Source organism: Camellia sinensis, chromosome 5, assembly GCF_055761805.1.
Source record: "Camellia sinensis isolate YWXY chromosome 5, ASM5576180v1, whole genome shotgun sequence".
Lineage (NCBI taxonomy): Eukaryota > Viridiplantae > Streptophyta > Magnoliopsida > Ericales > Theaceae > Camellia > Camellia sinensis.
Window position 1 is genome coordinate 109832465 of NC_138965.1, and position 24069 is coordinate 109856533.

General features: G+C 34.0%; 2 protein-coding genes and 1 long non-coding RNA gene across 8 annotated transcripts; 1 reads left to right on the forward strand and 2 right to left on the reverse strand.

Moving 5' to 3' along the window:
• Positions 1-1945: 1945 nt before the first annotated feature.
• On the reverse strand, positions 1946-6214 carry LOC114323168 (uncharacterized). The gene is made up of 3 exons (XR_003651031.2): positions 5906-6214; positions 3926-4958; positions 1946-2428 (listed from the first exon to the last, which is right to left on the reverse strand). It is a non-coding gene; the product is annotated as an uncharacterized LOC114323168 (long non-coding RNA).
• A 692-nt stretch (positions 6215-6906) lies between these two features.
• Positions 6907-9871, forward strand: LOC114323158 (uncharacterized). The gene is made up of 6 exons (XM_082871986.1): positions 6907-6972; positions 7051-8161; positions 8542-8717; positions 8817-9056; positions 9146-9613; positions 9692-9871. Exons 1-6 carry the CDS (start codon positions 6907-6909, stop codon positions 9869-9871), a joined length of 2241 nt encoding a protein of 746 aa, XP_082728112.1.
• Positions 9872-10009: 138 nt separating this feature from the next.
• Positions 10010-23733, reverse strand: LOC114323167 (protein MAIN-LIKE 2). Of its 6 annotated transcripts, XM_082869521.1 has the most exons (8): positions 23550-23689; positions 23096-23188; positions 22621-22682; positions 13040-13264; positions 11903-12213; positions 10973-11818; positions 10467-10892; positions 10010-10382 (listed from the first exon to the last, which is right to left on the reverse strand). In XM_082869521.1, exons 5-6 carry the CDS (start codon positions 12209-12211, stop codon positions 11231-11233), a joined length of 897 nt encoding a protein of 298 aa, XP_082725647.1. In that variant the 5' UTR covers positions 12212-12213; positions 13040-13264; positions 22621-22682; positions 23096-23188; positions 23550-23689; the 3' UTR covers positions 10010-10382; positions 10467-10892; positions 10973-11230. The 6 variants fall into 6 exon arrangements, with proteins under 6 accessions (XP_082725647.1, XP_028126460.2, XP_028126459.2 ...); XM_028270659.2 differs by lacking the exon at positions 13040-13264 and having other exon boundaries at positions 23550-23733; XM_028270658.2 differs by lacking the exons at positions 13040-13264; positions 23550-23689 and having other exon boundaries at positions 23096-23201.
• Positions 23734-24069: the final 336 nt, after the last annotated feature.

A 24069-nucleotide genomic window follows, 5' to 3' on the forward strand; every position in this document is an offset into this window, starting at 1 on the left:
ATTATTGAACAAGCTATTTAATATATATATATATATATATGTATACACATAAGTTGTTTTTAAAATTTTACAATATAATTTTACATGAAGACTCCGTTTGTTTTGACGTAAAATATTTTTGTCAAAAATATTTTACTCATTTTTTGCCGTTTGATTTTTTTTAAATTTTACAATATATTTTTACATGAAGGCTTTGTTTGTTTTGACAAAAGATGTTTTTGTCATAAATATTTTTTACTCATTTTTCATTGTTTGGTTGAACAAAAAGCAAGTAAGATATTTTTTTAAATAAAATATTGTTGCATAATTTTTCAAAAATAACTTACCAATAAAAATTCCGTAAGTCAATTTTTACAAAGTTGACTCTCTCACTCACCGTCTTTTTAATACATTTAGCATTTTCAAATAAATATTTTGTCTCAATAAAAAGTCATTAGATGACAATTTATTGAATCAAATTTTTTCTTTTAGGCAATAAAATATTTTTGTTTCAAGTGTCAACCAAACACCAAAAAACTAAGAGAAAAATATATTTTTCTATGTAAAATCAATTTACAAGAAAAATATTTTACGTCGAAACAAACGGAGCAAAGTGTAAATAATATGAAATAAATAAGTATTTTCAAAATTTTTATTGTTTTAGTTTGTGAAAACTAAAAACACCTAAAACTGTACAATAAAAACCATACTAAATGTGCACTCAATGGGGCTCATGCTGGGTTCCACTTCAATAATTCGAACAGTTTATTTTTTAAGGTATGTCAAGTAAAATATATTTGCAAAAAATTGATTGGAGATCGATAGCCCTTTCATTAATCACATTAATATCTAAAATTGGATACAAAAAAGGCTACCAATATTTGATAACTTAATTTTTTATAGATATATTCTATTTGACATATTTTAAAAAATGCATAATTTAGATTATCGAAGTAAGATTCAAAATAAATCCCATCAGAAGCATAGCAATAACTGCAATGTTGGAAACACAACAGCCACCCCTTTTCCACTAAACAGACCCTAAATTTATGGACTTCAAATAGATGGGTGTTTCTCAAATGGTTTTGAATTCTGACATCTAATTCCATCTCTTGAGTGGACTTTTGTGGTCTATGAATTGATAGAATCTTGTCTCAATTCACACCATTTTGTGATTTAGGCATCAATTTTTGAACAAATATCAGTTGTTCAACTACCAACTTACAAATAAATACACTATTCGTAGTTGATATCCGATCAATTATTTTTTGTTTAGAAATAAATATCAAAATAACGCAAACAAACAAGATTGTTTAGTGAGTGACTTTTTGATCAAAATAGTTAAAAAGTCAAACAAAATTATCACATTACTTTCTCTATTTTTTATACGCTTTTTCATAAAAAATTAAAAATTAAATAAAATAGCCAATTCCCAAACAAGCTCTAAGTATAGTGTGTGAATAGAATTATTCCCAAGAAGTCAAGACCAAAAACCCCAATTTTTAAGTTCCACCCCATGAATTGTTTCTCAGGTTCCACAATTATTCTCTACCAAATAGTCATTTTATTAGAAAGGACAATTCAGGCTCTGAATAAAACAGGTTCTTGGGAGGCTATCATGCAAATAGTCTTGTCCCAGATTTCCGAAGAGGTTTATGTGAACCTGAAAATAGCCACTCCAAAAATAAAGTTCTATAAAAAGACTGTTTCTGTGACTCAAACTTGAAAATAGTTGCTCCAAAAATAAAACAAACCTTTTACTGCTCACTGTCGATCCCCTATGCAACCGTCTCTCATAATGCAATTGCAAACCATTATGAATAATGGTGCAATCTGGACAAAAAAGGATAAAACCAGATGTTGTCTCTCTTTGACAGTAAAAACTGTATTCAATTTTAAAATGTTCAACTAGAGAAAAAATATGCATACCAAACAGATAAACACATTCACAAGAAAACCAAGCACAACCCACAAATGCTATGTTCATCAATGTATTGCATACACGGGGCAAAAGGTAACTCCATAAATCTACAGAATTGTTTTATGAACTAGGTAACACACAACAGAAACAAAAGTAAACTACCACACACAAAACCAAAGACACTTTAATGTTACCAACCAGTTAGTCTTCAACTGTTAGGGCCAATACCCTGCCCAAACTTCATTCATCCCTTGCTATTTTCCTAATCAACTTCCAAGCCTTATTTATAACAAACTGTTGCAAAAATACAAAAACAAAAAAATAAACTGCAAGAAAATTATACAAACAACTTGGACACTGATAATGGTTCAATGCAAGTTACCCCCAAGCTAGTATACATAATCTTTTATAAACTCTGGCCTCATGCAAATAAATAGAATTCAAACTCCAAATGTTGCAGCTCAGCTTCTACCAACATTTTATGTTGACGAGACTCCTCCTCTCCTGTCCTTGCCTTCTAAATGATTCCTGCACAAATAGAGCATACAGATTTAAGGATCCAAATAAGAGCAAAAATACCAGTGTATGTGTGCATTTACTAGTATGCTTCTGAACTTAACTACTAGTATGCTTGTCACTACTGCATCATTTTTACACATCATACATTTTTGTTCTTTTTGTTTCAAGTTTTTATTTTTTGAGGACACATCAGATATTACTAATCATCCTCAATCCAGACTACTATGACTACTTTGTACATAAGAGTCATGGACTTGGAAACTTACAATTTTCCAATAGAAATGTTGGCCTACTTACATACCAGATATATTGCATAAACCTTTTGGGTGTTGATGAAACATGTTCCTATTCAGTGGCTTAGCCAGGATTTTAATTTAGTAGAGTCATTCAAAAGATATCAAGTCATTATGTAAAATTTGTTTCTACACAATCTTTCAAAATCAACTTTCACATAATACATTATAATTTTATATATTTTCAATCACATAGACAAAAGTAATTCAAGCTTAGTCAAATTACATATAAAAACAAACATTGAGAAGGGGTCGTTTGTTAACTATTCCATTTTTGTTTTGTGTTTTAGTATGTTGTTTTCATTTTCATAAAACAAGAATCAATTCTAAAATTTTCGAATCATTTGAAAACAAAAACAAAATAAGTGATTGCTTTCTTTTGTTTTCAAAACAGGTATTCACTCCCTTCCATTCCCTCTCCCTATAATACTATTGCTTCAACAAAAGCAAATATCTACAGTTAACTCATACAATCAATGACAATAACATCTGTAGTTGTTTTCCACATTATAAATACACCTCAGAATTTATATTCTAATATGTATTAAGAATCATGTCATGTATAAGTTTAAACAGTAAAGATAAATTTTAGATTGTGTTTATAATGAAGTGGAATAGGAAAAGTAACTCTTTTTTCTCTAAATCTACTAGGTTCAATTTGTAAAACTCCAAAAATTTTGGATAAATTTCTACATTTAATTTTTAAAAAAATCAAAATTGAGTGTAGTCAACTAACACCACTCAGTATGAAAGGCTAGCGAGTGGTCAATATGTGAAGTTAGCAGGTGGTTGCATGTATCTTGGGTTTGTACTTCTAAGGTGGGTCCCAAAGCCTCCTGACTAGGGTCGGTTTTTGGTTATAAAAAAATTAAAACTGAGGCCATTCATTAAGATGTAGCTCCACCTGTTCCTTTTAGGCAACAAATTGTGCTACCTATCTATCCTTTCTTCCTGAAATACAATTTACATAGGTCTTCATCCCCTCTTGTTTACGTTTTATCTTTTTCTACAAATAATAATATATAAAAATAAATTTAAAAAAAGGTGTCTACTTACCCATTCTACACAACACCCAGCTGGATACCATGTATCAGATACAAGAAAATAAACAATCAATAAAGTCTTCAACTAATAAAATTCATGAGTACAAGCAAAAATGATTTCATAGCCAATAATCAAATGAAATACTCAATAGTTTTGAATGCATATTTACCATGAAACAAGGCTGTTGGTGTGTTTCCGTATTAAATCAGAGTTGAAAACATCGAAGGATCTTGCCTCTCCTGTTTTCACATTGTAAGTCACACAACCAACTTTTCAAAGTGAATGAAGACCAAGAGTTGGCCATCACCCAGCCAACCAACAGGTATGAAACTCTCACATGAAAAATTTGGTCCATCTATTGCTTCTCCAATCTTGTAAAGTTTATCCCATTCATTGCAACGTAAGTCCTTTAATACACATACATGAATCTCTGCCGAATGTCTCACAATGCAAGATAAACTATTCCCCAGCTCAAGAAGACTATAACAACTCCCAACAAATTCATTTGGAACTTTAATGGTGTGAGAAGTTTCATCATAAAGGTCAAGAGCAAAAATATGACTGTTCATTTGAGAGTAATAAATAGCGCCTCCAACAGACACTGAAGCTCTGTCATCACAATAAAAACTGATTCCTTTTAGTGAAGTCTCCATTCTTCTCCATGACATGTTATTATTATCCACAGACAATACAAACCATCTATATTCTCCACCTGATATTTCACAATGGCAAACCACCTTGTACTCCTCAGTGCGAGAAATGTAACCAATATGACAAGAGAGCAAAAGATGACCTTTCGCAATACGAAAAGGTAAGTTCTTATACTTTTGTGTCACATGATTCCCAACAAAAAGAAATCTCTCAGGATTGAGCCCAAAAACAGCGATAAGCCACAACAACTAGAGACCATATGTCCATGACAATTTAGGTGTGTTGTTCTGAATTCTCCCTCATTAAACTCAAGGAAAGATGAATGATATGGCTTACCAAATTTTTGGACGAACAAGCCATCCTTTGACTGAAGGAGGTGTGCCTTGATAAAAGAAGGATTAGATATAATTTTGGCCCAAGCCTTGCACACAAATTTCCCACAGTAATGCAAAATCTCAGCAGGAAGGCAAATAAGAATGTGAAAAATGATGTCCTCGGGAAGAAATGGGATGTCATTTTTCCGTTCCTTTGTTTGAGAGGATGAAGCATTCCTACAATAATGTAGAAAGAATACTATAAGAATTTGATAAATGATGATAAAAAAAAAGACAAATAACAACATTGTTCACACATCTATGGAATAAAAAGCTATAGGTTTGGACATGAATATGTCTTTTGCACAAAATGAAATACAAAAGGAAGAGAAGCACATACAAAACAAAAATCTCACTTAAACCAACTAACCAAAATAATAAACTTTAGTGTCACCTTCTTTTTATTATTTTTTTCTCTTTTATCTTTCATTCATTTGGATAAATTTTAGAGATATTCATGCCCTAGTAGAGATTTGAACTTTGCACCTCTCCTATTGGCGGCAGAAAACTTAATTTTCATTTTAGATTGGTAATGCGGTACCCCACTTTTTTACCGTTTCAAATTAAAAATAATCTTCATCAACCACATGTGAGATAATTTAATGGGGAAATTGCTTTTCAATGGAACAATGGAAAAATAATTTTATTTTCATGGTGGTGCAAGTCTACTAGGTGTATGGTGCAAGTTCATTATGTGTTTGGTGTAAGTCTTTACTATGTGTCAGAATTGCACCAAAAAATATTACATCTGCAGTGCAATTATTTTATGACTGTTCCATTGGTTTGCAATTTCCCCTAGTTTTATTGGAAAGATAAGAAAGTAAACAAAAATAATTTTGAAACTTGGTGAAGTTTTGCCCAACTCAAGGACATTAGTTTATTTTCCATAGCTATAATTTAACAATTTAATTGCGTCAAATTGCAACAAAGGGGAAAGAAAAAGAAACAATATAAACTTATTACAGACAAATCAAAAATACCACCTCAAGAAAGCAATAAAGTTTAAGAAAGTCGTTCAACAAGAAAAATTAGCAAAAACGAAAACAAATTAATGATAAGAACAATCACAATTAGAAGCATTAAGTGCATGTGTGTTTGAATGTTGGAGGAATTAATGAAAATACATGTTTGTTAGAAAGAACAACTCGAATCCCTCTTATCTTCTTCTAGATCCAGGGCTCAGTGATTCCGAACTCGAATCCCTTGGATCTTCACGAGGACTGAGGCTCAAGAATTAGGGGAGAAACAAATGAAAACGGAGAAAGTGAGATTGTGCGAAAGAGATGATAAGTTTTATCCTCTTACCAGTTGAATTATAGAATATGTGAGATCAAGGTTAGGGCTAGAGAGAACAAGAAAAGAAGACGGTGAGGAAACAAAAAATTATAGGATTAGGTATTAGGGTTGTGTCTCGTACCCTCTATCTCAGGGGTGCCTCTATTTACATACCAATTTATCTCTCAATGTTAATCATTAATTAATTTTTTTTTATTACAATTTTAACTTTAAGTGAAATGACTATAGAGGACAAGTTATGATACACACCATTTGTGTATTTACCATAAAGGACAAGAATGAATATAATATAAATCATCAATTTCAAACTTGTTCCTTACCTATCTTCTTTGTCAATAATACAAAAACTCTAAAACCAAAACCAAAAACTCTTCAACAAATAATTAAAAATATAGTATTATTGAAGATTTTGAATAGATTCAATGAAGGATGCATCTGGCAACTTTGAATCGCAACAATGGAGCAAGGAAGAGGTTATTTTTTTGTTGTTTTTGTTTTCGTTTTCGTTTTCGTTACTTGCTGAGTGGTAAATAGTTGGTACAGTTCGGGTAACCAGAGGTGGATATGATATCATTGTTCAACATACTACGGTCGAACAAAATGCCTTTGTTCAACATACTACGGTCGAACAACATGTCTTTGTTCAACATACTACCGTCGAACAAAATGCCTTTGTTCAACATACTACGGTCGAACAAAATGTCTTAGTTCAACATACTACAGTCGAACTTTATTCGTATATTCGGTTAACAAAAATCGAGCAATTTCATTTAATTCGACTCTGTACTGCCGAACATTTACATTTTTTTTTTTCCAGAACGGAGCATCCATGGAATGCAATAATGTTGGATCTGGAGGTCTTGTTGACTACACGAGTCAATTTATTTCTAATGAGGTAGTCTCATGTCGAAAATTAGTATTTTTTTCTTTTTCTTTTTGGATGTTTAATGACTTTGTTGAATTTGACTTGTAGGTTTTCAAGAGCAAAGAAGAACTACTTGGTTGGGTACGGGACGTCGGAAGGGAAAATGGGTTTGTGATTGTCATCAAGACATCAGACTATGGTGGTAGTCATAAGACACCAAGGATATTTCTTGCCTGTGAGAGAAGTGGTCAATACAGAGCTCATAAGAAATTAGAAGGAGATGATTCGAGCAAAAAAATTGTGAAGATAACGGGTACAAAGAAATGCGGGTGTCTCTTTGAGTTAAGGGCTCGTAAGTTGATGGCTGATGATGATTGGATGGTAGACGTAGCATGTGGAATACATAACCATGCTCCTGCTAAACATTTTGAAAAACATTCATTTGTAGGGAGATTATCTGAGGAGGAAACATCATTATTAGTGGATATGTCCAAAAGCATGGTCAGACCGAAAGAGATTTTGGTTACATTGAAACGAAAGGATGCTTTGAATGTAACCACTATGAAAACCATTTACAATGTACGTCATAGGAATAATGTTATTGAGAAAGCTGGGAGATCACAAATGCAACATTTGTTGGGTGAGTTAGAAAAGCATAATTACATTGAGTGGCATAGGTGTGACAACAACACGATGACTGTCACAGACTTATTTTGGGCACATCTTGTCAATTTAGATTTGCTCCATTCATTTCCAAAGGTGTTGACCATGGATTGCACATATAAGACAAATCGATATCGTCTTCCTCTTCTTGAGATAGTTGGAGTGACATCCACTGATATGTCATTCTCCGTAGCCTTTGCAAATCTCCAATTTGAGCGGATTGATAACTACGTTTGGGTGTTAACTACATTGTGTAGTCTCTTGGATGACATTGCTATTCCTGAGGTGATTGTCACGGACAGGGAGCTTGCTTTGATGCATGCTATTGACAGGGTATTTTCTATATCTCGACATTTATTATGCAGATGGCATATTGATAGAAATGTACTGTCGAAATACAAGAAAATGTTTAAGAGTAAGGAGGAATGGGACAAGTTTGTCTCTTTATGGAATTTCTTAGTACTCTCCTCAACTGAGCTTGAATACAATGAACATCTTGCTAGGCTACTAGCGGATTTTGATACATATCCTGAGGCAGTGCAATATGTGTTACAAAGTTGGTTAATTTCATATAAGGATAAGTTTGTTTCCGTATGGATAGATAGTTGTATGCACTTCGGGAATGTTACAACCAATAGGTAATATATATTTGTCTACCTTACACTATTACGCATTATGATTTTGATTATTTAAACTTGATTATGTTAATTGTTTCCATTGTACACAAGGCTGAAAGTGCACATGCAAAACTGAAACGGCAACTTGGTTCTGACCAAGTAAATTTTGAGTGTTCTTGGACCAAGATCCATAGTTTGCTTGAGTTGCAGCATGTTGATATTAAGGCATCGTTTGAGAAGAGTTTAACCATTGTACAACACCAGTTCAAACCATCCCATTTTAGAAATCTCTGAGGCAATATCTCTATTACTGCATTAGATCATGTCTTAGCGGAGAGTAAGCGAGCGAATGATGTTGGCATTGATGCTTCAGTATGTGGATGTCTTGTTCGACAAACACACGGGTTACCGTGTGCCCATGAGATTGCAGATTACATCCGGCAGGGTCGTCCAATACCACTTGATAGCATTAACCCACACTGGAGGACTCTTGAGGTAGTACAGAAGTTGAAGAATGATAAAGTGGAATTGAGGTGTGAACCAAAGTTTGATATGATACTTAAGCGATTCAATGCATCTGATTACACTACGTAGTTGGAAATTCTGCATAAGTTAGGAGAGATTGCAGATCCGCAAAGTAGTTTTCTCATTGAGCCGGATGTGAAGCCCAACCCTCGAGGTAAGGGACATAAGAAGATAGATGTATCTACGCGTCGAGACCCATGTGCATTTGAGCTAGTTCAGTCTGGACATGATAGCCACTCACCTGTGGGCACCCAGATCCCCACACAAGATTCTGTCAAAGTACATAAAAAACGGCCTGCCAAAGAGCAGGTACATGTAATCATTTTTTACTTACATTTTTGTTTATGATAAATTATGTGTTTTGTTGTTCATGTGTTGATGTCTTCCCTGTTGAATAGGTATATCGGACACGTACAAGTACGACTTATTCATGTGTTGATGCCCTTCCAGTTGGATTGAAGCCTTACATATGTCTTATCAAGGATGTAGATGCCGCTGGCAATTGCGGGTTTAGGGCCATTATTAGCTTGATGGGGCTTACAGAGGCTGAATGGGGTAAAGTCAGGCGTGATCTCCTACAGGAATTGCACACACACGTAGACCATTACACTTATCTATATGGTTCACATGACAGGATTGAAGAGCTGACCCATATTCTATCATACTTTGAGCCTAATCCAGGGTATCACCTTTGGATGACTATGCCTGACATGGGTCATCTTATTGCATCTTGTTATAATGTGGTATTGTACCACTTATCTGCACAACAATGCCTTACTTTCCTCCCCCTACGATCGGTGCCAATATCACAACTTCAACGGCGTGAGATTGTTATTGGGTTTGTTAATGGGAATCATTTTGTCCAGGTATAGCATTATGATTTGTGTAATACATTTATCATTTTGTACTGCATTGCTCTCATACTTCTAGTTGTGTCAATGTAGGTGTTCATGTTACCGGGTCATCCAGTTCCACCGATAGCTACCAATTGGTGCAAGTTTCATCATTCTTGTGCGGCTGGATGGGATACTACATATAGTCGCCGAATTGAGCATTTTAAAGAAGTTGTTCATTCAGGGATAGCTACTAGAGAGACATTTGATTGTATTAACCTCGATGAGTAATGATATATGTGAGTTGAGTTGTAGTGATGCAATTTAAATAGTTACCGATACATTTTTATGGATTAGCATTTAAATAGTTGAGTTGGATTAAGCTTTGAGTTAATTTAATGCACATGGTAGTACTTGTTCATAGCGGTGTATCAAATGCATTGGCATAATACTTCCTGTTGATTACCAAAAATACAAACCATGAATACTTGTTCATTACAAAATATTGATAGAGTAATTTTTGTTCATTACAAAACAACAAAAACATCAAAAGAGTACTTCTTTTCCATTACAAAATAACAAAACAAGATTACCACATAACCAACTACCTATCATCTACTCGTTTCCTACGATTGTATGTTCGAAGTGGAATAGAACTAGGTCCAGCCTCATCAATTTGTTGACCTTGAAGAACACGTGTCATCCTCTCAATGGCTTGATATAACCTATCTGGCTCACGAACACTAGCATCATGGCCTGCCTCGATGATAGGATGGGCAATCTGTAGTGCGTGATCAATACGCTGCATTAAGAACAAATACAATTGTAATTAACACATGCCATCTTCAAAAAAGATGTAAACAATGTGTGACCAATACTGTCATACCTCAGCATCCTGCATGTCAGATCGACTATCCTGTGCACGTGGGTCAAAACCAGACCGATGTATGGGGTTTTGGATATGTAAGTGTGTGATGGTTGTATACCACTGCATGTAACCATTAACACAATCAGCTGGACGTCTGACTGGGGTACTTCTCCTCCGAGCAGATAAAACATGATTATCCCAACTCTCCCATATCTGATCAAGATACTGATACATCACTCTATATCGACCTGCTATCACACCTCTAACAGCACGAACAGGGTTGAGTGGCTCAGGTGGGATGGTCTGAACCCTACCAAACTGTCTAAGAACCCTTTCAGGATGATAGGGTTCAACTACATCCAAACACTTCGAACAGTCAATGTAGAATGTGATCTCATGACATGGGTGATGTTGACGGCAATGTCGATATGAATCCCAAGTAACCTAAGAAAGAAACACAAATGAAATCGTGATGAGTGATATGTAATGAGAAAACTTAATTAAATTAATATTAATTGGTGTACCTCATCAAATGCCAATCTGTTAAGCTCCTCCCGTAACGCCTGTAGGTGTGATATCGTTGAGCCAGCTTCTCGACGAGGAGTCCATCGATGCACGTGAGGCAATTGTACAGTATATTCCATGTTTTGGTGAGGTCTAAATGGCCGAAAATGCTCATAAATCCATGCCTCCAACAATGTCATGTAACCAGCCATCTGTCGAACAGCTGATCTCGTGGCAAATCCCAACTGTCGGTATAAATATGCCAATGCAGCTGCACCCTAAGCATATGTATGAATATCAGACAAATCCATCAACAACTTCAAGTACACAACAGGAACTCTCGTCCCACTCTTATCGCTGAACAATGTACATCCCAATAGAAATAGCAAATAAGCTCTGGCGGCACAAGCTATGGATTCCTCGGTGTCTGAATCTTTGCAACCACTGAATTTGGTTCGTAACCACTCCAGCTTCACTGATTGTCCCCTAGCAGGTGATAGCTCCTCAGTTGCTTCGGCATCATCAACTCCCAAGGCATCTACCACAAGTGCATGTGCCTGTTGATTTGTTAAAGTTGCAGCACTAACTGATCTACCTGTGATAGGGGTCCCCAAGATGGTACCCACATCATCCAATGTCATCGTCATCTCACCAACTGTCAAATGGAAAGTATTTGTCTCTGGTTGCCATCGCTCAACAAATGCAGATATGACAATCCTATTCACGAACCGATATGTGCAATGGACCAAAGAAGATAGGCCTGACAGCTGCAAAATGTCCCTAAACCTCCTATTGTCAGTTCTTGACCACCACCGCCACTCAAGAATCTTCGACGCATGATTATAACACCTTAAGGGATTCCTCTCCTGCAGGGTAAGTACTAATTTACATAAATAATTTTATTCAATAAATAATTAAATGAAACAAACATGGATAAAAAGATATACTACCTTTTGCTCCCATATAGCTACTGCAATATGTGCCTTGAAGCTCTTTAGTATTGATGGATCTAATGGGCCCCCAGGAAACAGACCAGTGAGTACCTCCTCAGCCTGATTTACATCAGCAGCATCATCATCATCCCCTGAACCATTATCGATCACATCCTCTTCCAAGATTTGACGTGCTTCCTCCAACACAATATCATCACCCCGACCTATACCCCGACCACGACCTCGACCTCGGCCACGACTGGTATTAGTTAATGCACGATGTCGTCTCTCTGAGGCAGTGGGTGGAATATGCGAAGGGTCATCCATTTCTGAAAATGAAACAGAAAACAATAAAGTTAACAGAAGTAACAGAAATTATTTATGTTAACTGAGGTCCGTTTCTCAAGTTTGCTGTTTTTTTTAATATGCTAGTTGTAAGGGGATCCAATGAATTTTAGTGAAGCTATTATTCCAAAACAAGAGAAGTTGACTTTCAACTCTTATCAATGTAATCATACTTTCGAATTGGTATTATAGTTATATAACAACTCGCCTTTTATTCAATTCAAGAATCACAATCAGTTTCATTTGCTTTGGGACCATCTAGAGGTACCTATAACCAATATAGTCTTCTTCAAGAGAAAGTTGATGGAGGGGGTCTGTTCATTTAGACCAACCAGGTTGAAATTAGTTGGAGAATGTTCAGTTGTCAATTCATGACAGCTGCAATTTCACTCATGAGATTCCAAGAAGGCTAAAACATCTATCCTGTAGGATATGAATCATTGAAAAGTGCCAATCACAAAGCTGTTTATATGGAGCATAGATTTTCATGCACAAAACGCAAATAGAACAGTTCCATTTGGTGTTGCAAAGTTTGGGAGGTAGAAATTATTAGATATAGTTGCTAGTGGGTCATGACAATCATGCCAGCTCAGAAACATGGACCAAAAAAGGGCCCTTTCTATCATAGAGAGCTGAAAAGCCAATACACTCTGTCCCATTTGGGCCCTTTCTAACATGGACCAAAGAAAGTTTGTTGTTTTAAATCCTACTCTCAAGTCAATACACTCTGTCCCATTTGTTGGAAAAGCAGATCCTTATTAAATCCTAAGCTTGTCTCTTTTTTGCTTGCAGATTGTGTGAGAGCCGAACCTGTAATTTACAAAAAGCTAGAACCATTGCCTGATGATGTGGCACTCATGCAAGCTTATGTTGGTGATCGACCTACATGGAGGAATCCCCAGCATCCATGGCGGGTTGATTTAAGGTTCAAGCTCACAGGAGTTCCTACACTAATTCGATGGGAAGATGATGCCGTCAAAGGCCGCCTTGAAGACCATGAAGCCCACCTCGAACACAAAATTGACGCCCTCGTAGCTGGGAAATAAGATATCGTCTATCTCAATAAAGACGGATTGGATAAGCTATGTTTCATAGAATAATCTGCAACTAAACTCTACAGTTTTCATCTCTGTTGAACATTAATTAATGATGTTGCCCTTATTGGCTGATGAAGTAAAAAATTTATGCTTATGATATGTGATTTTGCAACTTGAATCATTGATTGAAGTGAATCCTAATTTAGGTGAAACAATCTCTGGTCAGCAGATTAAAATTTTTATAAGAATACAAATTTTTTTTTTTTTGTTTAGGATTATAAAATTATAATGTACTAGTTTATAATTGGCGCAGCATGACTGCTATTTTCCAGTAAAAGATGCTCTAAATAAGTTAAGTATTTTTTTACCAATTAGAAAACCTGCTTCAACCTAGAAATCTGATTTCTAAGAGTAATTGCAGTTACTACAGTTCTATGCATTCTTAAACTTGCAATGGATAATCACAAGCAATAGAGTATATTATCCTTTTAGGCTGTGTTTGGATTTTAAATCTGTGGGGGGGAATGAAAACTAAAGGATAAATGAAGTAGAAGTCAGCTATTTGGTTGTTTTTGTTTTCTGTTTTCATTTTATAATAAACACAAAAAACCACTACTTGAGCAAACCCTGGGGCAGCTCTGCACTTGTTAAAACAGAGGACATTCCAAACATTTAAACAATTTTCTTGTCGCAGTTAAAAAAAAAAACAATTTTCTTGTCAGAATTTAGTTACTGCACATGTAACAATGCCACTTGCAATTGCAAAGCCAAGTAGGCAAATGTATTGCAGTTCTTAATAAGCTGAAAGCTGAGTGTTTAAAATTTGATCATTCATTCTTTGTGATTGTACCTCCTTAGCTATTACAAGCTTTTGGTATAAGAGCCATAGTAGCATAAACTTGTTTCATTAAAAGTTTCTTTATTACAATACCCTTTGTATCTTCTGACTTTTTAAGTGTATTCTCTATGATTGCCACTTTCTATCTTCTGAGTTGGTGGAAGAAAGCTGAAAAGCCCTTTCTATCTTATTAGTAAGTGCTTATGAGCAAGAGAGGGCCCTATCTATAGTTTGAGTGTTGGCACTTTAGTTTAATTGCAGCTAGCGCACTCCCTTTCTCTCTCACAGTCAAGTTTCTTATTTGTTAGTTCAAGCTTTGAAGCCCTACCTTTATTTATGGGATATTTGAAGAATTGCAGGTTTGGAACCCTATAGAAGAGCCTGGTCTCCATCTCGCTAAGATGAAGAGCTGAGATATTTGTGACTGGAGAGTATACCAAAAAGGCAGCAGATAGTCCTCTTAAGTGAATGCAAAGTAATGCGGTATTAAAAGCTGAAAGCAAAAACTATATATACGAGGATAAATAAATCTGACTGCTTTTACATTATCCAGCCACTTTGGCTACGACTTAAGTAAAAGTGGAGAAAAAAACACAGTAATTTACAAAAAGAGAGTTGTGGACCAAAAAAGAGAGTTGTTGCAAACTGATATTCTTCTAATAACAATCATGCTAGCTCAGAAACATGGACCAAAAAAGGAAAAAGACAAAGAAAAAAGGAGAAAAAAAAGACAGAAACATAACGACATAAAGAACATACAAGCAAAAATGATACAAAAACAAATAAAAAATGGTTTTAATTTTTTCAACTAAACACAGAAGTATGTAAACTGAGATGACAGACAATTGCATGATGAATAGAACCTTAAATGCTTCCAATATTAATGTTTTCTATAGTATAGCAATGCCCTCTTATGCAGTCTTATAATTTTACTCATATGCTATGTTTAAATACACATAGCCCCTCAACAGATTTTTCTTTCAAATAATTAAATATTTTCCTTTCTATCTGTCCTAAATTCAATTCGCAGACAACTCTATTCTTCTTTTCACTCAGACGTCTCTTATTTTTCTCTTTTCCCAATTTAGTCTTTCCCTCTTTTGTTTACAAGAAAGCTTTTGATACACACTCCCTTACCACAACAAAAGTTCTGAATTCTTGAAGTGTTAGTTATGAACTATTGTGTTTATGTTATGAAAGGGTACAAAAAAGTCTTAATCATTAATCATTGTGGTAATGTTATGAACATTAAAATGTTAAAAAATATTGCGGTAAAAAAAGTTACAAACCGTTATGTATGGAACCAACCAGATGCTTCTCCTTGTATGGAATCAACCAACTCATACAACTTGACATAATGATAATCAAACCTCTCATTGCTTTTCCATCTCTCAAACAACTTAGAAACATCAGGTGGATGAATTTAAATCAGACCATATATCTCTAACAGAAACCCTTTCACCAACTTGGTTTTGAAACTCTCACACCTACATGGCCCCTTCACTGAAGCCTAATGTTCTATTCACCTTCAAAGGATAGGCTGCTTGTGGTATTTGTCATGCTCCAACAGAATCAAGAAAATTCACGTTATGAGTTTGCGTACATACGAGGCCAACTTCAAACATAAAACAAACATATTTTTCCTTGATCATAGTCCTAATGTTAAACCCAACAAATAAGGAAGAATTTTTCTCAATTTACTACCTGCCTAAACAAGAGATTTAACCAAAACTAGTTACCACTTTCGATGAGGAATTAATGCCTTCTCTTATCAAAGGGTCTGCCAAATATTCAATCATGGTAACAAAAATGGCTTCAATTTAATTATTTCTGGGAAACACAACTCAAGGCTGGAAGCCATAATGGGTAAGGTTTTAATTCATATGGATAAGATTTTAAAAAATTTATCAATGAAGTCTGTTTTTCAAACATCTTATCCATTTATTTATTTTCTTTGTTCAATTCTAACTTTAGTTTTTGTGTTCATCAACTTCTATAACATATTGGTATATCAATTTATTATAAACTTTCCAAATGTGGGGGGGGGGGGGGGGGAGAGGGGAAAAAAAAAAAAATTGTTCGACAGTACAGAATCGAACAAACCATTACAGTTCAACAATCTAGGTCCGAACAAGTTCGACAATAACAAGCCGGACAAATTGATTGTGTTCGAAAGCCAAGTATCGAACGAGCCTTTTGGGGTTCGAAATTATAGTATTGAACGGTTTGGAACTGATTCATTCATGGCAATGGTAAAAAATACATAAAACCCTAAAATGTAAGCAAAATGAGAACTCACCTAATGCTTTACTTGAGCTCTTCACCACTTGCTTTACTCTGTGTTGAGCATCAACACTGTTCACCGTCGAAACAGAGAACGGAGGGGGAAGATAGAAGAAGGTGGGTGTGTGGGGGTGTGTGAGTGAGGGAGGGTAAATATGAGTCTGTGTTTATATTATTGTGGATGGGTGTGTGAGTAAGGGTGTATATGTAAATTTAGGGTGTGTGAGGAGTAAAATATATATTTATCAAATAATTAAAGGTGTGCCTTTAGAAATGGTTTGCCTTGAGAGATAAAGTGGTGTGTAAATAGAGGCACCCCTACCTCAGTCCATATTTATACTGTAATAAAATAACACAATGACATTAGTACCCTCGCTAATAACAATAAAAGACACTTGGTATATAAACAACATCTATTCTAACATTACCAACTTTCTTTTGCCCAACATAGCCTTTTTCCCTATTTCTCATTATTAACCTTAGTCATCATTTAAATTACAAAATGAAAAAAATTATTTCCCAAACCAAACCAAGATGCCAAAAAACCCCAAAAAACAAAACACAAGATGGCAAAAAAGGTAATAAAATCTAATTTCTTGGTTACAATGGTATGTCCCTAACTAGAGTGGAAAAGATTATTAACTTTGGTTTGCAGTGGTCATGATATGGAAACAACTAATAAATTAGCTAGCTAGGGCGCAAGTGTCAACGACAAACATAAGCTAAGAAAAATGAAGGCAACAAAACCAACCTAGCTAGTATACCCCCCAAGTTGATAATTTATGTTCTGATTAATGAAAACAATATAAAAAATCAAGTGGGCATTGAAATATAAATTGATATAGATGATTAAAAATGCACTATCATTCATTGAGTTTTTTAACATGAAGAATAAGGCAAACCACTAACATCGAATTTTGATTTGGGTTAATTACACTCTTAACCCCTACACTTTGACTCAAATTTTACTTTAGTCCATGTAGTTTCAAATTGAACAGTTCGATCCCTATGATTTTAATTCAATTTCAATTTAGTCCTTCTGTCCAAATCTCCATTAATTTTCCTACATGGGTTTTAGGAAACTAACAAGTGTCCCAAAATTGTTAACTTTCACCTCAAACTTGAATGGAATGACCAAGCAAAAATTAGATTTAGAGTGTAGAGATCAAATTATTCAATTTGAAACTATATCAAACTATAAAAGTGAGAAGTGTAATTAACCCTTTTGATTTTGACCAACAGATTGTGAGTAAAATTACAAATTGGTTAAAGAGACAAATATACATTCATAAAAAAGCAAAGCATCAAACTATAAGATATTAGGTTAGGCATAAAAGTGAAATTTTAATATAACAAAAGATAAATGATATTTCATTGCAAATATAAAAAATAAGGGAAAAAAAATCAAATCAGGCTTGGCTACTTTAATCTTTGGTCGTATTGCTGGTGACTTAAATGATGAGAGATGTTTCTATATATAACATATGATTTGGTATTGTATCCATCGCAATTCAATACATATCATACGAGTAATTAATCTTACATATTTCTTCACCTTTGACTCTGTCTTTTTCACTATCAATCATCATGACCAATTGATGTAAACGGAGAGGGAGAAACAGATAGAGGAAAAACACAAGGGCCACAACCCAAATCACACAAATTTATTAATCAACTATGTCCAATACAATTACCACAACTTCTTATTTTCAAATCACACAAATCTTTTAATCAACTATGTCCAATACAATTACCACAACTTCTTATTTATAGGCAAAAATCCCAATACTAAAAAGAAATTTAGAGTTCTTAACAAAATAGGAAACCAAATACTAAAAAGACTCCTAATTAAACAATAATTTAAAATACTAAAGACATCAAATTATAAAATTGTAAACAAATTTTTCATATCAAATTGGTGTTCCAATAGTCAGTGAACCATACAACAATGCTACATCTGCCTAATTTATCACCCCTAATGATGTGGCATTGAGATTAGACCCCACATGATAGAATGCTTGACAAATCAAAATTTGATACTTGTCAGACACATCATTAGGGGTGGTTTTCAGGGACGATAAATTAGGTGTCTGAAGCATTTTTTGTGAACCATATTCTTAGACAATCCCATACAAAGAATAACAATATCCACATAAACTCATAAGCAAAAATGAATGCCTTATTCCCTTTCCTACAATAAATTGAATTACTCTCATGCGCTTAATTCAGGTGAAAGAAACATAGTCTTTATACACAAATTGTAGGATTTGAGTTTAGACTAGAGATTTGAGCCAAAAGGCTCATTTCAACCATGCCAATAAACCATATAACAAGTATGTTTGCTACTACTCATAGCCAAACAAGTATTAAAGAATACCTTTGGTTGCAAATCATGAACTAGGAAAACACTCACACAAAAGGCAAGCAATAACTTCTATCATTGGACTACAACTGATCATCAATGAAATTAACATAAATGAAATTTTATTTAGTACTAAAGCTAAAACAAGATATAAATTCAAGTAAGAAGTTTGTAACAATAAAGGCGGGCCAAAAGGCAATGTTGTATTTGTGACGTATGTTTCCACAATTAAACATATTTAGCAAAAGAGAATAAATATCAATTGCATTCAATCCCATAAGTGCCATGCTTTCACACAAACACTGGTTACTAAATATAAGTATCAAGGTAAAATTCTACATGACCAGAAGTGTATTAATAGGTTTGAACTACAGCTAAAAGGAAACTAAATCATTTTAATCTTATTGGTTCGGACCATCAAATCAAAAAAGCATGCATATATATAGATTGATGAAGATCAAATCTGTATGGTCCTGAGCTGATCCACCAATCTTGCAAAAGAAGAGGTGAGTCTTTAGTGACACCACTGTGATGTCATCCAATAGCCCTCCGATGGTTCAATCAGTACTCAATTTGATGGAATAGAATAAGAGTAGAGAGAGATTGAGAGGAGAGATTTAGGGTAGCTGAATATTGCCTACCTTGTGTTTGTCTTACCTTAAGTCTTTTATAGAGAAACTCTAATATGAGCTAGCAATGGTGGGCCACACATGGAGGGCCATGTGCACACAATTGGGCCAAGCCCGAAGGCTCTTGTAGCATAGTTAGTTCTATATCTATCACATATCATCATGGTGCAGATGTCTTCGCTAAAGAGTATGTGCCTGAGTTTAAAAACATACCTTCACATGCTAATCTTTACTAAACAACCCCTAACATCCATGTATGAAATACATAGATTTCATAAAATTACAATGTGTGTGCGCATATATATAGACTACCTAAATGCATGAGTTTCACACAAGCTACCAGCAATGTATACCCATTTAGAATAGTTCAAAAACGCAATACTTGTACAAAAACTTATCGAATTAATTATGGTGTGAGAAGAATACATTTGAATCAAACCCAATGTATAATTAGCATGAGCAAGTCCATACCATATCCATGTAAGACCAGAATTGGTCAAGTCACATGGTGCCCTATCACTGTAAGAGAATGCATTAGATAGAATGCGATTCAAATCGCACTTAGTACCTTTATAGGAAACAACATAGGGCAAAGATATCCATTCCCAAACCTAAATGTCCTCAAAATTTAATCAATGTGTACTACTCAATGGTGTTACGACGTCAATTATTGTGTAATGACAACTTTTGAGTTAAGGTAATTTTGAATCAAAGATGAGAAGTAGCCTAGTGATAGAGTAGGGTCATGTTTGATTCGTAGATATGGGGACAAGTAGGACTATTTATCCTAGAGTGAGTTCAGTTCAACTTTTGTGATTTGGGATAACTGTCTAAATAGATATTATGATTTTTTTTTTTTTTCACATTTCTCTCCCAACATGTAAATTGTGAAACGTTACTTCTTATTTTTATATGATAAAATATAAATGCCATGTTTGGTTTGTATTTCAGGAAAAAAAAAAAAATTCAGTTTGAAAGAAAAAACTAATTTGATAAAAATAAATATCAAAAAGATATTTTAAAATTTATTTCTGACCTCCTAAAATATAAAATTATATAAAAATGATAAGTTTTTGAATTTTTTATTTCTTTCACCAAACTATTTTTAGTTTTTTATTTTATTTTATTTTTTTAAATCTGAAACAAATTTATGAAATCCAACCAAACATGGCCAAAGTATTTCCAATCCAAAAAATAAAGAAATAGTTTTATTTCCATGAATACGTATAAAATATATCTTTATTTGTTGTCATGTCCCTTCATGTCAAGTCCTAATTTTTTTGGAAATTTTTGCCAATGTGTTCATATCCAGTCATTTCCATCTCGTGTCCATATCCAGATATGGGGTGGGCTATCACACTCCCGTGAGGTTTGTTCCGATCATGTTTTGATGATCTGAGCCGTTCATATTCTAGGATTTGTTGAGTATATCATCCATATAAAAAATGAAATTAATCGGATAAGTATAACCCTATTAAAATGAAATTAATCGGATAAGCTTCATTCAGACAAAAAATATAAACTCTCCCAGGTCAAAAATCGAAATAGTTGAGCATATAGCTTTTGATTTCAGCATTTCAATAATTGAGCATATAGCCCCCATGTTAGGTTAAGACTCCTAGTTTTTAAAATTTCAAGGCTTATGCTGTCAATTCCATCTCAATTCGTCACACTTGGCTAAAGATTTTCAAAACCCCCTTTTTCAAAAAAAAAAAAAAAAAGGAAGTGCAAGGGTGAAAAAAATCCAGGTGTGACAAATTGAAATTGCTCTGCTAATAATTTTTGGTTAAGATTTTCAGGCCATAATGAGTAAGAACCAAGTGTAACCACCAAAAGCATAATAAGAAAATACCAACCAAACCAATACATGAGTCACTCACTATGAAGCATAGACACCTCTCTGGAGGTGACGTATAGGTGTCTGACACGTGTCGGACATGGACACGGACACACCATGGACACGCTCCTAACATGTGTGGGACACGCTACAGAGTTGGGACACACTGCAGACACGTTGGGGATACGTTGAGGGCACGTTGAGAACACATCGAGGACGTATGAAGCACAGACACCTCTTTGAGGGCTACGTATTAGTGTCAGACACAGACATGCGGTGGACACGTGTTTGACACGTTGCAGAAGGTGTCCCCCTTTCTTTTTATTTTTTTTTTGCAGCCGGACACGTTATGGACACGTTTCGGACACCATGGGGTTAAAAACGGAATTTCTGAAACTTTAATTGGGGGCCCTAACCTTGATTTCGAACAGAAAGAGGAGAAGAAGCAGAGAGAAGGCTGCTAGCTGCTCTTTGCTCTTGCGCAGGTTTGTTCTTCTTCTTTCGATCTTATTCTTCTTCTTCTTCTTCTTCTTCTTCTTCTGCTTTTCGATTTGTCTCTCAGTCGCTCTCTCTCTCTCGATCTACTCTCTATCTTTCTTCTTCTTTCGATTTCTTTTAATCTCTCTCTCTCTCTGTCTATTTTGTTTTTCTTTTTCTTTTTTAGGCTGATTCTTCTCTCTCTCTCTGCTTTTTTATTTTTATATATCATTCTTTTTTTCTTTTTTCTTTGTTTGGCTTTTCTTTGTCTCTAACTCTATCTCTGTTATTTATTTATTTATTTATTTTCTTTGCCTTTCAAAGATTTTTTTTTTTAATTTTATGATATATAATGAATAAATTTAATTATATATATTGAACGTGTCTCCAGCGTGTCATGTCCCTCTTTTTTTGAAAATTTGCTTGTCCGCGTGTCGGTGTCATGTCACGTGTCTGTGTCCGTGCTTCATAGTTGAGGACCATTTTTTTTTTCAAATTTTTTTATTTTTATTTTTTTACTAAAATAACATACCTAAAGTTGATAAATTTGATAAAATTAAATATTTGATATAAAATAAATATTAAAAATTTTAAAACATGACATATAATAAATATATAAAATTATATATTTTACATGTATCTCCAATGTGTCGTGTCCTGTATTTTTTTAAAATTTGTATGTCTGTGTCATATCACGTGTCTGTGCTCATATGTCTTAGGTTACACAATAAATCAAAACGATTTTTAATTTTCCCCTGAAAAATGTTTCATCAAACTAATATTAAAAATATGCAGCATTATTACAAGGGCAGAAAATCTAATGATTGAATAATTCAAAAGAAAACTAAACACTAAATAAATAAAACAATAAAAATGAATCTAATTGAATTAGTAAAATTTACATAGAATATTGAGAAACAAATCATACCTCATTTTAGTTTTTTTCCGACTCCACTCATGCCATCAAAACTTCCAAAGTTCCAAGCAAACCTATTGTATTACAAATGAAAAAAAGAAAAAAAGATATGAAAGCATCTAAAATATTTAGAAGTTAAACATTAGCACTTCCAAAAACTTTGGTTCATTAATATATATGCTAATCAAAATAATGCACAAAAAAATAAAATAAAATAATGCGAATAGTGGACCTCGATCTAGAAATGACGAAGGCTGTGTTTAGATCATGGATTTAGAATTTAGTTAGGGATTTGAAAAGTGAGGGAAAAAGCGAGACAAATAGAGAAAAAAAAAAAAATAAATAAAAAATTTTCATTCACATTGACCTCATATGTTCCAATCTGTATCCAAATCCATAATCCAAACAAAGTCAAACCCAAAGGAAAAAATGTATAACCCCAAGAAGGATAACATGTGCAGCAATGACAATGGAGTAGAAAAATTACCTGAAGACTGAGGAGGCATGTCTCTCAACCCTTTTGAGTCCCAACCCTTTCAAAATTGATGAAGAATGGGTTCACCAGTGACCCAATTGCTCTCTAGTATGTGTTGCAAATAAGAAATCAAATTAATCAATCAAGAATTAATATATACAAAAACAAAAAAAAACAAAAAATCATTTTTGTTTCCATGAAAACCAATATTTCATATGAAATTAAATTTTACAATTGGAAGGAACATAAAAAATTAAAAAAAAAAAATGAAACATCATTGGAAGATTAGCAGATCGCATGATATTGGGACTAATTTTTGAAAAAAATAAAAACAGAAGCAAAAATCCATTTCCAGCATTGCGCCAGCAAACCCATAATCAGATACCCTAGAAAAACTTAATGAATTCAATACATGGGGTAGAGGACCTCAAATCTATAAAATGAGACCAAATAATTAACTACTTACTGAAAAACACAAAACAAGATTCTTCGTTGAACATAACCCAATAGTTCAAAACTTGGGTTTTCGAGCAGTGTAGATGGTTGACGATTTATAAAGGAAAATGCTATGGAACGCGTGTACCATATACACCATGGTTAAATATTGCGGTGCTATATATTTTTATATTTTTGTGATAAATATTACGTTTGCTCTGAATTGTAATAATTTGTGGTTTAGAAATGACGTTACTGTAATAATATTAGCAGTTCTAATTTAGAGCATTAAATCAGCAGTTTAAAAGCACCACTAATGAACTGTTAAGTGCAAGAAAAAAAAAAAAGAAAGCCAAACAATCCCATTAATAGTTGGGCCCACATGGTGCAATGTCATTAGTGGTGTATTAATGGTGTTGAATTAGTGGTATAAAGTATTTTTCTAATATTAGTGTGAATTGTCAATAGGTCTTAATAGTAATATTAGTGTGAATTATCAATAGGTCTTAATAGTTGAATTTAATTCTCATAAAGTTTTATTAAAAATAAAT

Excerpts from the sequence above, each read along its gene's own strand:
- LOC114323167 (XM_028270655.2), bottom strand. The coding sequence starts at position 15,514 with ATGTTTCTAAGTTGTTTGAGAGATGGAAAAGCAATGAGAGGTTTGATT. Across the intron at positions 12,214-15,393 it reads GGTTGGTTCCATACATAACG|AAATGGATGACCCTTCGCAT; the intron begins GTTTGTAACTTT and ends TTTCATTTTCAG. Across the intron at positions 11,819-11,902 it reads TAGCTATATGGGAGCAAAAG|GAGAGGAATCCCTTAAGGTG; the intron begins GTAGTATATCTT and ends CTTACCCTGCAG.
- LOC114323158 (XM_082871986.1), top strand. The coding sequence starts at position 6,907 with ATGGAATGCAATAATGTTGGATCTGGAGGTCTTGTTGACTACACGAGT. Across the intron at positions 6,973-7,050 it reads GTCAATTTATTTCTAATGAG|GTTTTCAAGAGCAAAGAAGA; the intron begins GTAGTCTCATGT and ends TTTGACTTGTAG. Across the intron at positions 9,614-9,691 it reads ATGGGAATCATTTTGTCCAG|GTGTTCATGTTACCGGGTCA; the intron begins GTATAGCATTAT and ends GTGTCAATGTAG.